This window comes from Heliconius melpomene, chromosome 10 (genome assembly GCF_056956725.1).
Source record: "Heliconius melpomene rosina isolate 202511_hmr_F chromosome 10, ASM5695672v1, whole genome shotgun sequence".
NCBI lineage: Eukaryota > Metazoa > Arthropoda > Insecta > Lepidoptera > Nymphalidae > Heliconius > Heliconius melpomene.
In genome coordinates this window covers 6,728,262-6,743,932 of record NC_140398.1, presented here as the reverse complement: position 1 = coordinate 6,743,932, position 15,671 = coordinate 6,728,262, and the positions used below count along the sequence as shown (strand labels likewise).

The 15,671-nt window shown below is 33.8% G+C and overlaps 2 protein-coding genes across 3 annotated transcripts in view; one reads left to right on the top strand and one right to left on the bottom strand.

The window, feature by feature from the left end:
* The window catches only part of LOC146535362 (cell adhesion molecule Dscam2-like), a 31,415-nt gene extending 30,344 nt beyond the window's left edge, over positions 1-1,071 (top strand). Inside the window, exons 36-38 of one of the 2 annotated variants that reach the window (XM_085191241.1) lie at positions 20-143; positions 382-411; positions 883-1,071. In XM_085191241.1, the coding sequence (XP_085047367.1) occupies positions 20-143; positions 382-394 (137 nt within the window). In that variant the 3' untranslated portion in view covers positions 395-411; positions 883-1,071. The remainder of the gene's footprint in view (positions 1-19; positions 144-381; positions 412-882) is intronic. The other variant, XM_085191240.1, reaches the window with a different exon arrangement.
* Positions 1,072-12,139: 11,068 nt separating this feature from the next.
* Positions 12,140-15,017, bottom strand: LOC146535361 (odorant receptor 4-like). The gene is made up of 8 exons (XM_085191239.1): positions 14,615-15,017; positions 14,347-14,551; positions 14,137-14,259; positions 13,838-13,960; positions 13,198-13,297; positions 12,994-13,098; positions 12,459-12,614; positions 12,140-12,310 (listed from the first exon to the last, which is right to left on the bottom strand). Exons 1-8 carry the CDS (start codon positions 14,868-14,870, stop codon positions 12,260-12,262), a joined length of 1,119 nt encoding a protein of 372 aa, XP_085047365.1. The 5' UTR covers positions 14,871-15,017; the 3' UTR covers positions 12,140-12,259.
* Between the last annotated feature and the right edge of the window lie 654 nt (positions 15,018-15,671).

Here is a 15,671-nt window from a genome sequence, read left to right as displayed (position 1 = left end):
CCGTTCTACACCCGTACAGACACGCTACCAGCAGGCAGCACGGGCGCGGCGGAGTCGAGCACGGAGGACGGCTCATACGGTGCCGCTCCGCGGCCGCGCGCTCGGCGACGCGATCACGCGAGGCAACACCAACCCACTGTCAGGTGCATATATTTCGGTATAACCGAGTAATTTAAGTTGTCAAATTGGTATTTAAAATCCGCTGACACAAAAGCGACAGAAGCTCTAAAACAACGACAACAAGTCCTAAAATGTAAACAAACTACCAGAAAATAGCTGATTGTCTTAAAATTGCGAAATAAGTCCCATCGCGTTACCCTCACATATAAAATAATATTTTAATGACAGGATATAAATTGTTTTCTTTTCTTTTCCCTGAAGCCATCGTTTCTAAGATCGGATCGAGCGATAGTGAGTTCGGTTCACTAGTTTTAGATACAACAGTAGAGACCCGCAGTCCCCGACCCCGGCATGGCTTCGACGCTTTACACCGACACCTAAATGAGATCCTATTGATACGATTTTCCTTGAATCAAGAGCACACAGTTATCTCTCCGCAATGAAAATCGGAAATCAAAAACGGTCTTTACCAATAAAATTAAACGCCCCGAATCTTGATAGTAGTGCATGAAGCGCATGTAACGGGAAAGTACACAGGAGCGATCCAATTACTCCTTGTTGACTTTACAGATTGTGTATGACTGGTTCATTTACGATTGGCTGAATTTAATTCAGTTCCTACATATATATGTAGGACTGGTTTATAATGAACCAGCAGTAGTGCTCGCTCCGCATGGACGCTGTTTAAGTATGTCACAGCGCACAGTAGTTGCTTGTGTGCACTAGCTGGGTGCAAGTGGTGATGTGGTCTAATGTCTGCAGGTACTCCTCGTCGGCGGCTCTCCGTCGTACTGCCATCTAGGTGCTTGTCGTCCGAGGAATGCAGACTGCTGGCTGGAGACGCACCATCGCTGAGCAAATGTATATAAACTTGTTTTGTCAGTTTTTAATCGTTAAGTGTTTCCATTATGACTGAACCTATCCTATTTAATAAACATGTGATGTTTTCAAGTGTTGTTTTACTGCCCTAGCTATTGTTATTTTTTTGTACAAATTAAAAGTTTTGGTGCAATTATGGTGTAAGAGAAAATAAGAAATTCTTCTTCATGAGAAATATATTTAGGAACAAATGTAGAAACCATAACAATTCCTTAAGTAAGTAAGTAAGTACGAATATCTAGGGTAAAACCGGGATAGATGCCCCAAAGACATAAATTTTAATACATTTAACATGCGCCACTCACTCTTTTGAAACATGATCTGTTACGCAAGGCAAATTTATTTCGCTTTTATGAGGGAATATATTAGCAACGGACGCTAAGACTGCCTGAAAGTTTAAAATATAAAATATTCATTGCATTATATCTATATAAGTTTCTATGGTTTTCATTTTATTTTAATCACGGTGATTTTTAGGACAACTATCCATATAGGAATGCATCTATCCCCAAAACAAAGTTTCCACGAAAAGCTAAATTCTGCAAATTTTTCATCTCATCCCTATGGATGAGTAAAAAACTTTATTAATAATTGAATATAAAAAATTAAATGAGCTAAATTCAAAAGGAAATTTTAATCTAAGGGATTTTTTCAAAAGGTGGGCATCTATCCGGGTTTTACCATACAAGTACTATACAATTTATACTCATGTATTGTACATTAAGGAAAAGTTACTTATTTACCACGGTGTATTAAAAAAAAGAATAAAGAACTTCTTTATTAACAAAACATACTAAATTTAATAATTATTATTAAAAAAAATAGAGGCCTTCGTGACGCAGGGGAACAAGCGAACGGCTGTAAGCGTGCTCAATTCCCACTCGAATAATATTTTATATTTTCACTTCTTCGTTCTAATAACCTTGCAAATCGCAACTCAACACGCGATATCTCAAGAATTTGGCGGAAAGTGGGAAACGGAGTGTCTTAACACTAGGTTCCCCCTGCCTAGCCTGCTATGTGCGGAATACAGAGTGAAGTTGAAAAAAAAATTTTTTTATTACATTATTCTAATTTGAATCTTCCTATCTTTCCTATAAAAAATATAAGTACAGTTGGTCAATCCCAGTCTAATCCCACACTTTTTATGGGCCTATTTTTAGAAGGATTTTGAAAATTTTTGTCAAAAGAAATTCTTTTAAGGCATAACCAGCAATTTTTAAGGAAATAAAATTGGAATTGAAAGTAATATTTAAGGATACCCAATTAATATGAATATATAGTTCATAAAAGGTAGTATGTCAGCGTTAGCGGCTAGCGGCGACAGTAAAGAAGTGGCTCTATCTCACCGCGCGCCACACGCCGCGCTCGGACGATTAATTACGTCGCACCAACTATGATAAATGGCCTAATTCCAACAAATGCCATTCGATTCCAAGTGAGAAATGTTACTGAATTTATATTTCCATTATAGGTAATAGTAAAGAAGATAGAGAATATTTTTTCAAAGTATTTCTTTGCCAGCCAATTGTCTAGTTCGCTTGGTTTTTTTTGTTTTTTAAGTTGTAATAAGTATCTAAAAGTATTAATCAAAATCTCAAGTTATATTACCCAAACTAAAAATAAGTGATACCAAATGCTACAGACAAACTTAATAAAGGATTAATAATGTGATTACGAGCTTAAATTATTTTTTCTAATAATAAAGAAAATAATTCACCTTATAATTAATTGGATAGCCGTTGTGACGTTGAGGCAGAAGCGTGTAGACTGTAGGCAATGGTTGTGGATTCGATTCCCGCTCTACTTTCAAATTATAAATTATAATTTTAAATTACTTAAATACAAGTGCTGACGCCAGGGTTTTATTATTTGTAAGCTGCATTTTGATAAATTTGTATTACTCATGCGAAGCTATAAAAATTAATGAATATATTAATATCACAGGAAATATGTCACACCACGTAATACACATACAATTCGGAACGAATGACAAGATCCAAGCTTAAATTCCAATTTTTATTGGAATCCATATAGGTATATCCGTTAAATATTTGATAAGGTTGAAATGTAGAGTCGCAGTGTCAATACTGACGGGGTCATTCTCGCACAGTAGTGTGCCGAATCGGCACTCGGTATTTGTGCATAATTAACGAAAGGGTCCGAATGTCATACATTTTTGAGAACGTAAAAGCCTCCCGGCGTGTGTTTTATTTTCGATGACGCGTGTAATTGACACGCGAGCTCACCCGTCATGTTGATGAATGCAATGAAACGACCCTCGTCTATCATTCACAAGCCCTCTTTGACTGGTCGGTCAAGGGTTTTAAGATAAATTAGGTTAAAATAAGTTATATTATTAGGATTATGTATATTTATAAATAAGCTTACTTTAGCAAAAAAATGCGTGGCAATTGCTTACATAAAATTTGGTAAGGTCCTACTCGTAATTCCATATATTGTAATAATATAGTACTATATTAGAAACATATATACAAACGTTGCCTCGGCTGTCACTGTGCTCGACGATAATTCAGCTTAATTGCTTGGTTGATTGGCTGTTTATCTCCTATAAGGATTGACCTACTCAAGCCCTCCCCTTCACTCCCATCCCCCGACCCTCGTCCGGGATAAATCCAGCTTTGATTGTATCCTTCTCTAATCCAAGGCACAATGGATGTTCAATTACTAGATATTCATTGTTTGAATGAATATCATATTGCTTAATAAGTATTATTGGATGTAATAAGTTAATGATTCATATTATATGAATGTTACATTCTCGTATTTTAAATATAAAAATATATCACTTATAAAATTATCGATAAAGTATCAAAAATGTTTAAAATGATAACAATACGTTTCTACTGTATTAGTCTGGCGACTTAACGTAAAATAACATTTAACGCTCTGGTGTCGTTTAATTTGTATAACCTTGAGAATGACAGTATATTTTAGATTTAAAGTTTTCAGTTATGAATTTTGCAGCTTAAATGTAACTCACAATATAAATATAAATATTTAAAACAATATGGAAGATGAATATTTAACACAGTATCAAAGTTTTTATTCACAGTAAAAGCTACAGATAGCTTTTGTGTGAAATTTACCTCTAACGCAGATATATCATAAAATATTTGTAACAATGAACCAAAGATAAAACTTATATAGGCGCATCCGTCGCCTCTCACAAGTTGTGCTGAGCGGGCAATACAGTGCGGCGACCAGCTACAGCTTTTAATTGTTGAAACTGCTTATCTGTAAAGTCGGTTAACGGATAACTTTACGTGATAAGAATACATTGATAAAAAATTGTATACTGTATACTTATTATTAATTTATTTCAATAAAACATGTCACTTAAATTTATTTATTTATTCATTTATTAGTCTTTCTTTAAATTCTACATTTTCACAAGAACATTAAACATAGATGGTTGTATTTCCTGAAATGTTCTATTACATTAGCAGTGTACATAAAGTTCATTTGACAAAGGTTAATAGTCTCGAGCCGGCCCGTCCCGAAGGGTTAATGCAGTTAGCTGCGAGGTCTGTAATGTTGTAAACATGCCCGACGTGGTGAGAGGGGACAAAGTTATTGTGGATACCGGAGATGTCAAGACGAAGATCAGAAGGTAACTCTTCATATAATTAGTGTACGAGGTTATAATAAATCCAATAAGTGATACTTGAGCTAAATGGAACTTTTATCCACTCTTCAGGCATTACAGAGACGTTCATGTAACCAATTAGCTTCACGCTGTATCCCGCACACGGCAGGATAGGCAGAGGGAACCTAGTGTTAAGACGTTCTCCATTTTCCACCGAATTCTGTATGCATTGCGTGGCGGAACTCATCACTGCGCTTTGCCTCGACATCTGAGCAAAAAAAAATTAAATATCTTATCTTCACAAGTTGGAACAATGAATTAGCCAAACAGAATTTTCTACAGTACTTAAGATATAAAGAAAAACATTATCCGAATGTTTCCATGGAAATATAGTAGTAGGTATGCTCCGGTAGAGCCGCGCCGCTGCGTTGATGAATGTAAATAAATAAGCGCGAGGCGCGTCTGAATGAAATGCAAATGAATGAAAATTATATTCATATTAAATTAAAACGAGGGCTGAGGCTCGTTTTATATTGAATTTTTGTAAGAACCGTCGTTAGCGTCCGAGTAGAGCTTTGACGTCGCCGGCCTCCACCGGTCCACGCCGCGCCGGTCAACGGAACACAAAGGTTTTCAATTATTATGTTCAGGTTTATTCTCAAAGAATATTCAAAATTGTAAATATGCCCGGCTGGTAATAGTTTTTTACTTTACTGTTGTTACTCGTTTTCCTTTTTTGTAACGATAAAAAAAGCATCCCAATCATGCTCCGTTCGCTTGAAAAGGAAACAAATATAGGACCAATATTGTTAAGTCGACTATCATTCCCTATAAAATTAAATAGTGTTGTAACAGTCAGTCAATTTTTTATTCAGATTCCCGCTGTTAGACAATTATAGTGTGGAATATTACATGAACATATATGTAGATGTGGTTAGTTGTGGCATATCATGAAAGAACTTTTGACTTTTCTGGAATAAAAACTGTGTATTAGTGCTACGTAAGCACTGTAGAGGAATAATTGCGTTCATTATAAACCTAGCAATGCTAGTAGTTTTTGTAGAGCAATAGAAAATCTTTATCAATTGTGTAACCATTCACAACGTCAGGATTTTTGTAAAAGTATTAAAAACCTTTTAAAGAATACATATCGAAATATAAACGTTAGCAAGATTTCAACCCGTAGCTCTTAGGAAGGAGAGGCGCTGAGGGAGTGTTTCATCAGTAATCTTTACCATTTAAAAATAATGTTTTTCTTATCTCAGTGTTTAATAAAACTAAATATGTATAAAATCTTTTCCTTTTCCTTTCGTTTCCGAACTAATTAAATTATGCAGATACGCTTCTACACCCTTCAAACTTATGTTACATAAAAATAATAACATGACTAATATTTATTTAAACAATTATAATAAACGACAATTTTAATAGATCTATAAAAAAATACTTTTATTCCAGATTTAAATATTTTCTTCTGATATAACATAGGCAAGAGACATATTTTCATAGTTATGTAAAGAAATCAAACACCTCGAGGCTTTTACAGAACTTATATTTCTTCCAGGGCTAAATAACATTAGGCTTGTACAATTTATATCTCAGGACTTTTACAGAACTTATACTTCTTCCAGGGCTAGATACCATTAGGCTTGTACAATGTATATCTTAAATTATAATACAATATTTTATTCTAGAGGACCACTTTCCTCTTCAGCTCCAAATCTAATAATGCGCATCAGAATTTTCAACACATCAAGCGTCGCGCTAGTTCTATGTATAAATTTTCAAATATATCTTTTTATTAAACAAAGAGGTTGATTTACATTTTTCTATAACAAATTATCGTAAATATAAAAACTATTTATATAAAATCATTACATTCGGCCATCCGACTTCGTGCAATCTCCCGATGCACGACTACTCACAAACTCACTCATTACATTCGGTCGATTACAAATAATATATGTATTGATATTGCCGCAGCCTACTTGACATCACTAGTTTCAACAAATATACAACTAATTAAATCATTGCGTCTTGAGCTAGAACAATCATATTATAACAAAATGCGCAATAGATACTAGACTTAACATATAATTTACAAAAAATAATTACTTTTGAGACCAGAAGACTTTTGGAGTTCTCTCAGAAGTTTAACCATATTATGTACATATAACGAAATAACTTATCGCTGTGTGGAAGAAATACGAGAAAATCTATCAATAAATAAAACATGTTTTGTTAAAATGTTGTCTGTCGGTTTTGTCGGTTTATGTGTCCCTGCGTTTGTCTGTACGCATATCCTGAGATTATGAACACTTTAAACATTTTTAGTAATAAAAGTTGAGCAAGTAAAGAAATATGTAGTATAAAGTTTAGTTTCAACTTAAAGTAACATCAATAATCATACACACAAATATAAATATTATGTTCTAATGTCCACTGGCTACATGTTTGTTTATCTCTACGTATATTGCACTCTTTACGTACATACTATTTAAAGTTTATTTCTTGCTGTTACCTATTATTATCTGTCAGTTCCGTTATTGAACTTTAATTTCACTCTTAAATATATAAAATAATAAGGATAGCGTATTTATATTTGAAACTCCGCTAAAATTACAAATATCCTACGAAATACTTTATTGTCCATCATCAAATAAAGTGTAGTAAAAGAAAATGCTTCACATAAGAAAATGCACAGCAGGCGGCCTTATCGCTGTAAGCGATCTCTGCCAGGCTACCTTAAGGTGCACTCGGACCGCTGCTTTATATCCTTATACACATACGTAATATATCCTATTATATTGTATAGAATTATTAATTATAATAAAATATAATTTCTAATGTCAACAAATATATATAAATACAGTCACGTTAATTTGTAAAGAAAAGGATACAAAAACTTAAATATGTCTAGGTCTAGGTCTTGGTATAAGGATACCTAGGAAATATTATTAAGCAATTTTAATTAACACAATAGATGTATGTTGATAAGTATGTAAAAAAAATCCATAACAGTACGTTCAGAAAAGTAAAAGGATCTACGATATTACAGAGCCAAGTAGTGTGCATCTAGCTGGGCTTATAATGTTTGGATTGAGAACGTTACATTCGATAGGAATACAGCGTCGAGCTATTGGCATCATCAAAAATAAATATATATAATAACAATTTTGCAGTTGAGTTATAACAATTACTTCACATACATACTCATAATAAAATCGTATGAGGTTCGGTCTTTACTTGAAAAATATATTTTTAAAAAAAAAATGTTATTAACCTAATAGAACCCAAAACAATTATTTTTGAATTTTTGTTTATTTGTCCGTTTGTCTGTGCGTTTGTTATCTCAGAATCGACTTAACCGATTTAAATGCGGTTTTCACTATTGGGTTCTGGCAAGCTCCCGAAAACATATAGGGTTAATTTTATTACAATCGGTTCATAAACAAAAAAAATAAAAGTTATGCCAATTTAAAGTATTTAGTTCGACAAATTTGCTAATTGCCGTAACAGTTATTTTATACAAGTGTTTTACTGAACTGACTGAATCTTTAGTTTTCAATTCCTTTATTAATATTTCTATTTCAGGCGGGCGTAGCCCCGGACGGGCCCACTAGTAGTAAATAAATTCTTATGTAATGTAAAGAATAACCTCATGAGAAACACTATAACGATTTTACAAAGTTATTTTTTTATTTTAAAATCATCCAATATGAGAATTCCAATTTTAATTAAGTAGAACAACATGTTCCCTGAACTATTCAAGACCGACCTAAACACAGCAATCCCTAACCATGCCACGGAACGACATGCAAGGAGAGTTGGCTGTGGCTGAAATATTCGAAACGATCATCTGTTGAACTATATTTACATAAAAGTCATTTAAACCATCAAATATTCTTTGCGTTGTAAAATTTACTTGTTAAAGAACCGATTCCGAAAATTCCTCAAATTTTTGCAATTGAAATTTACTGAATTTAGGTAAAAAAAATACATATATATATATATATCAAGGACGAGTAATTTCGACGGCTAAATCAAATTTTAAAAACTATGATTTATATAAATAAAAAATAATTTTCCGTATTATTTCTTAACGTATACACACACAATGCTACAAAAACTATTTTTTTAGTCCTATGTAACTTCCCTAGTAATTTCCTAAAAAATATTTCTTTTGAGATACTTTAATTTTTATAAATAAATTTAGAAATCTTTATTGCCCATTTACGATTAATGACTAGAATTGGTTTATGAATAAAAACGTTATGTTAATATGAAGCACGTTTGTAAGACAAAATTGCTGCAAAATAACTTATTGAATCGGCTAAAAATGTAATTTTCAACGTATAAACATTGTTTCTAAGTCTACGTTGACGATGCGGTCCCAGAACGAAAATACACTAAATTGTGACCACCATGTTGTCATAAGGGGAACAAAATCGCGTTTAAATAACTACGTACGTAGCAGTTATTATTATTTACAGTTACCAGCAAACAAATTGCGATCTTTTACGAGCTACCAATTGTTAAAGTTTCGAGTTCGTAAGAGAGTAAACATCTATCTTCGTGACAAATTTGACTAAGACAAGGTAAGCAACAAACGCGGAACGCCATATTTTAATGCAGTAAAATCTCATCTACAACTAGAGCACTAACGCCTGCCTAGTCATCAGATGAATTTTCAAACGGTAAGTAAACCCCTGGACAGAGGTCCAAGAGAGGTGAAGAGAAACTAACAAGTTTACTAGTCTTAGTTTACATGTTTATTAAATTTATGAGCTTAAGAAATGCAGATATTGACACTCGCTCTATGTGCGTTTCAATTCGCTACCATAAAAAAAATGGCAGAATACATAAATATACATTTTGTACTAAATAATATGTTTTGGAACTGGAGAAAAATATATATAAAGACAATATACTACCTTTTTAAACATAGCGTTTAAATAGTGCGATAAAATAGTGAATACGTGTGAATACAAAACCAACGTAAGAAGATAATAATTGCTATAAATCAAAGCAGACTGGATAACGCTAAAAGACAACAAAGTGAGATGATTCATTAATTGTGACTGTCGTTTCTCTAATTTACACATAATTTGAAACGTCTGTACATATTGTAATTATGCTAATAATAAAATTGTAACGTGTGTATGCTAATAAACTCTTATGTACATAGAAACAAATTTAATTAATTTATTCCAATCACCCCAACCCGATATAAATCACATATATGAATTCTACTGGAAATAAAAAATGTCGAAACTTGTAGGTGGTACTACACTGGTGGCAGAACCTAATGCTGTGACTTTGTTATCGTGTTTCTATTTATCTTGTTTAATATATTTGTTGCCACAATAATTGATACATAAAAAATATATATCTTTCAATATATAAAATTTTGAACTAGCAGACCAAACTAACACTGTTATGACCTATGATATTTATGACACTGACGGTACCTGATCCTGATCCTAATCCTGACCCGATACCCGAGTGAGACTAATTTTCTACTTTTAATGCATGATATCTGAGATAAATCAATAAATCTTCTGGTTTTTTTACATTTCTAATAGGTTTATCGAGTATCCTAAGAAAATAGCCTCATCCTAGAAAATAGCTTTTTTCTTTCGTTTTAACCAGATCTAAAAGTAAAGCTAAGGGTAATTTATTACAGAAATATTGATGTATATTTTTTTATTGTCTAGTATTAGCTTTCATTTCTTCGAGAAACTGATCATAATTTCGCTCAAAGCACTTTATTAAACTTTTTGTAGATACGAATTATTTCCTCACAAGACCCATTATAAACAAACGAGCAAAATTTATACACTCATTTACTTATGTAAGCCAATTTTCTATATGTCACACAAACTGCGGAATTACATTTAAATGTGATCTATTAACTTTTATAATACCAGTAACTAAAGTTTAACTTTAATTCTTATCTATTATACAGAAATTTATAAAACTAAACATTGCTTTTGTATACCAGTAAAAAGTTCCTTTGCTTGTCTTTATGTCACCGAAGCGCTTTATCACATCAGATGAACCGCTCATCAGAAGATGTAAATCACTCCTACGGCCGCGAAGATCTCGAAGTTTTGCATTTTCGATAAATTCCTTTTTTTTTGTTTGTCATTGCCATCATTCCACTGGGTGGTTCCTCTAGGGTGCGTCTCAGCATCCGACTCCATTTCCCTCAAATTAATGCAACAAATGTCATTAAAAACTAATAATCTTAATAAATTAATTGGTGTATTTATAAATTATCAATTCAAAAGCATTCTCTTTTAAATGTCATTCAAAAAATATTTAAAATGGATCGTCAAAATGTCAATAAATAAATCAGAATCAATCAAAAGAAAAAAAAAATACTAAAATAATCAATATTAATAAACAAACATAATAATTTAAGCATACATTACTTACAAAGACTACTACACACTATGCCTGACTGCCGCAATCATCAGTCACGAGCAGGCGCTTACTTAATGTTTTACTTTACTACTACGCCCGACATACCGAGGCACCACCAGCCTCGAGCAAGCAGGCTCTTACTCTAAATACATAATATCAATCATCAATCTTCGGCACGCTGACCGATAATTCATCTACGGTGCGCTGACCGTTAATTCATCTATGGTATTCTAACCATTCTTCTGTGGCACGCTGACCACTAATTCATCTATGGTATTCTAACCATTCTTCTGTGGCACGCTGACCACTAATTCATCTACGGCATCCTTAGCCGTGTAGCAATCTTTATACTATTCTATAAAATATACTTAATCTTCATACTATTTTATAAATTATACTTAATCTTCATAGTATTCTATAAAATATACTTTATCTTCGTACTATTCTAATAAAATATACTTCATCATCATACTATTCTACAAAATATACTTCATCATCATACTATTCTACAAAATATACTTCATCATCACACTATTCTATAAAATATATTTTATCTTCATACTATTCTAATAAAATGCATAATAAGTCTTAAAGTGACTAAATTTTCAATCAAAAGCTCTCCGATCAATAATATCTACAAAAGCTAGCAGTGGAAAACTTGATTTCCATGTTTTTGTTGTACGTACCTCACTTTGGGGCTGGATCTGATCCCGCTTCTGACTGTAAAGAAATCAAACACCTCGAGGCTTTTACAGAACTTATATTTCTTCCAGGGCTAAATAACATTAGGCTTGTACAATTTATATCTCAGGACTTTTACAGAACTTATACTTCTTCCAGGGCTAGATACCATTAGGCTTGTACAATGTATATCTTAAATTATAATACAATATTTTATTCTAGAGGACCACTTTCCTCTTCAGCTCCAAATCTAATAATGCGCATCAGAATTTTCAACACATCAAGCGTCGCGCTAGTTCTATGTATAAATTTTCAAATATATCTTTTTATTAAACAAAGAGGTTGATTTACATTTTTCTATAACAAATTATCGTAAATATAAAAACTATTTATATAAAATCATTACAGTTATGTGCATAAGATTCCAAGCGTGCGTTCGTACATTAAACATTACACTATTAGCAATTACTATCTAAGTGTTCTCTTGTTTCCATCTTGAATTGCTATAAGTATCTGAGAGCAAACTCATCGCTGAGTGGTTCATTTCGTCTGTCGCAGTACAGCGTAGAATGTGTACGACGATTTGAGGATCTGTAAATATTTAATTAAATTATTATACTTGTCTAAAGTGTACTACTCGGCCACTAGCCGGTAAAGAAAGTCTACTCTCCGGAATTTTTTACTTTACGTGTATTTTTTGTATTAGAATTCATTTTTATTAGTATATAAATATAATAACTTTAAGGAAGGTCTCCAGTGAAAGCGGCACGAGGCGCGCGGCAATGGGGCGCAGCGGGCGGCGCGCGCGCTCCATCACGAGCACGAGCAGGCGGCGCAGGCGTGGGGGGGCTCGTTGCCAACGCATGCAGTACACCGAGCACACCAGCTTGTCACTCTACGCCACACACGAGGCCACAAGTGTTTGGCAAACATTGTCAAAATAAATAAAATATAAAGTTTAGCACCTTCGTGCTATTTACTGCATAGCAGCAGCAGCCGTTTACATGATTCATCCAATTTTCGTGATATTTATATAATTAAAAAATATATATTATAGGTATTGACTATATTACTCTTAATAAGTAAATTTTAACATAATTATGATGTTAAAATATCGATATCATAATTAGAGACAAGTTAACTTCTCAGAAAGTTAATAATCCTAATCTTAAAAAATATAATAATACATAAAGCTGCATATTTATAAAAAAAATTGTATACAAGTTTATATAACTTACCCTACATATATTGTATGTATTTCAATATAAACTTACCTCCACAGTGAGTTCGTTACCGTAGTAGCAATAGAGAAACAGCTCAGTGAGAATGCACAGTATGAAAAGAGCTGTCGATGCAAACTCTATACTCAAAATGTTCAGCTGAAATTATTTAGTCTCTTATTTCTATGTTTTAATTGAAATATATTGTACTCAAATAACTTCATTATTTCCTTAAATTACTAAAATATAAATACTTACACTGACAAGTTTGTACGCTGCCATACATAATATCCAACCACCAATACCAAACTGTACTAAGATGGCCACTCCGAAAATATGTCCAAGTACCGTAGAAGTCCTGCGAAATTTTAGCTATAAAATATATTTATTCGCTTAGTTTAAATTAAATTTACTTTTTATAGCAATAAATTATTTAATCCTGCTTATACCATATGTTTACTTCATGTTCATTTTTATAAATAAGAAATATGACCCACTAAATATCAAACGTCGCTTTCAGGGTTCCGTACCTCAAAAGAAAAAAAAGGAAATGTTTATAGAATATTTTTTTTTCCGTCTATTTTCGTGTGTCTGAAACTGAAACTCTGAAACATTCATTAAAAAAATCAATCTACTAAGTCAACGCAATCAAAATATAAACAAGCGTTTGCACAAACAAGTAATGCATCGCTTTTATATAATGGAAAAAAATTATACAAACTTATATTTGTATTCATTTCACACAAAATGAATACATACATTTATCGCAAACTTAAGTTTGTCTCCTTTTATAAGTCACGTTCACATTACCTACAATCATGAGATTGTTACGGAACCCTCGGTGGGCGAGATCAACTCGCACTAAACTGGTTCTATTTGCTTACATACAATAGCTTACTCTATAATTTTTTGATAGTGGTGGTAACATTTTACAAACAAGGTCATTATTACTCTCTCATAGTCTTCGTTTGTTTTTATGCTCAGACTTTTAGCTCGTTCTGGTAAAGTTTCAAACTCATTCCTGAAATCACAAATAAATCTAAATTTGTTTAAAATCCAATCTTAAACATAAATGTAAAATTATATGGGTGCCAGGTTCCGAATATCGGTATCTACGAATAATAAATACTTTTTTCATATTTAAAAGAGCTTCATTTTTAATATTCAAATTAATAAAAAATTATGTTGTATTATTACCTCAAAATTGTGAACTGTGTCTTGCACTGGTATAAAATAGTCGCTATGAAAGCGTCCATTGTAGTGTTAGCCAACCCGACCAGAGTTGTGACGTAGAATGAATACAAAAGGATCACTATGAATCTTAAACAACATTAGCTTGGTTAGTTGTTATTCCAGCGTTAATAAGAAATAGAGAGAGAAACATTATGTTTAGAAGGCCATAGTTACACGGCAGGCGAGTCGGTGCGCAGTCCGATCCAGAAGGGGAACTCAACAGCGCCCCCGCACGCGCGCCGCCACACCGCGAACATGCCCCACAGCGTGCACGTCAGCGCGGCGCACCCAGCGTACGCGCGCTGCAACCGACGCGCGCGCGCCGTCGTGTGAGACAGGAGCGCGCGCGCACGCGGACACGTGCTGTTGTAGATAGGATCTGCAAGCACGCTTACTTAAGCAGCATATAGCAGAAAATACCTCATTATTATGAAATACTGACCATTGAGACTTTGAACCAATTGGTCGATGCGGTCAGCGTCGATGTGGAACACGATCTGCTTGACGATGGAGGTGATGTGACAGAGCAGCAGGAACATAACTTGTGACAGCTTGGACATGTCGCTGCGCTCCTGGTACGCGTAGACACACTCCTGCAGCAGGTAGGCGGCGGTGACGGCCAGCACTAGCGCTCGGTACCCCCCTTCGCGAGCACGCCCCGGCGCCCGCATGAACCCCACGCGCTGCAGCAGCCGCATGTGCACAGCCACGCACTGCCACGCCGCGGAGCCCTCGGTCACAGCGCCGACCTGAATCCCCTCAACGGAAGGGATAAACCTGTATGTAATTGTGAGAATTTCTCAATAAAATTATCACCTTTTTCTTATTTTTCGTAGTAAATTGTATCTTGTATATTACATTTTTAATTTACGTTTAATATACAATTCTACGAGAAATAATGTAATGACGTAGATGGTCTCTCGAATTATAAATTTCTACTATTATTCAGTACTTTATAGAGTGGTTTATGTTTAATTATAGAGCCCGAGTATGATTAGCTTCCCCTATAATAATGATGGAGGCCGTCAACGGTTAACAGTTTAATTACGTGGTACGAGTAAGAACACGCCGCCCTGCCCTCTTGTCCGATATCACTGTAACATTTTAATCTTGCCTTATAATAATTACTAAATTATTGTAACAAACCAAAGCTAAACGTTTTCATCTGTTTCTGCTTGTTTATTTTTTTCATATCACTCAAAAAGCTTAGGCACTGAAATCATTACCCATGTCTTCGAGCATTTTTCTATCGTTGAGAGATAGTAAACACAAGCCAACCTTCATAGGGCTTTCTAGTTTTCAAATTGTCAATGATTTTCAAGCAAAGTGTTTGAAAAATGAAAATAGGTTATTACTATCACAGGTTGCATGTAATTCCATAACAGTCTGCCTCACACTATGCATCTACTGCAAATATGAATTTTATTATTAAAAAATAACCTTAGAAACTTAGCCTTCCTGGATTCAATAAACATTTTTTCCATTTGTACGGTGATTAT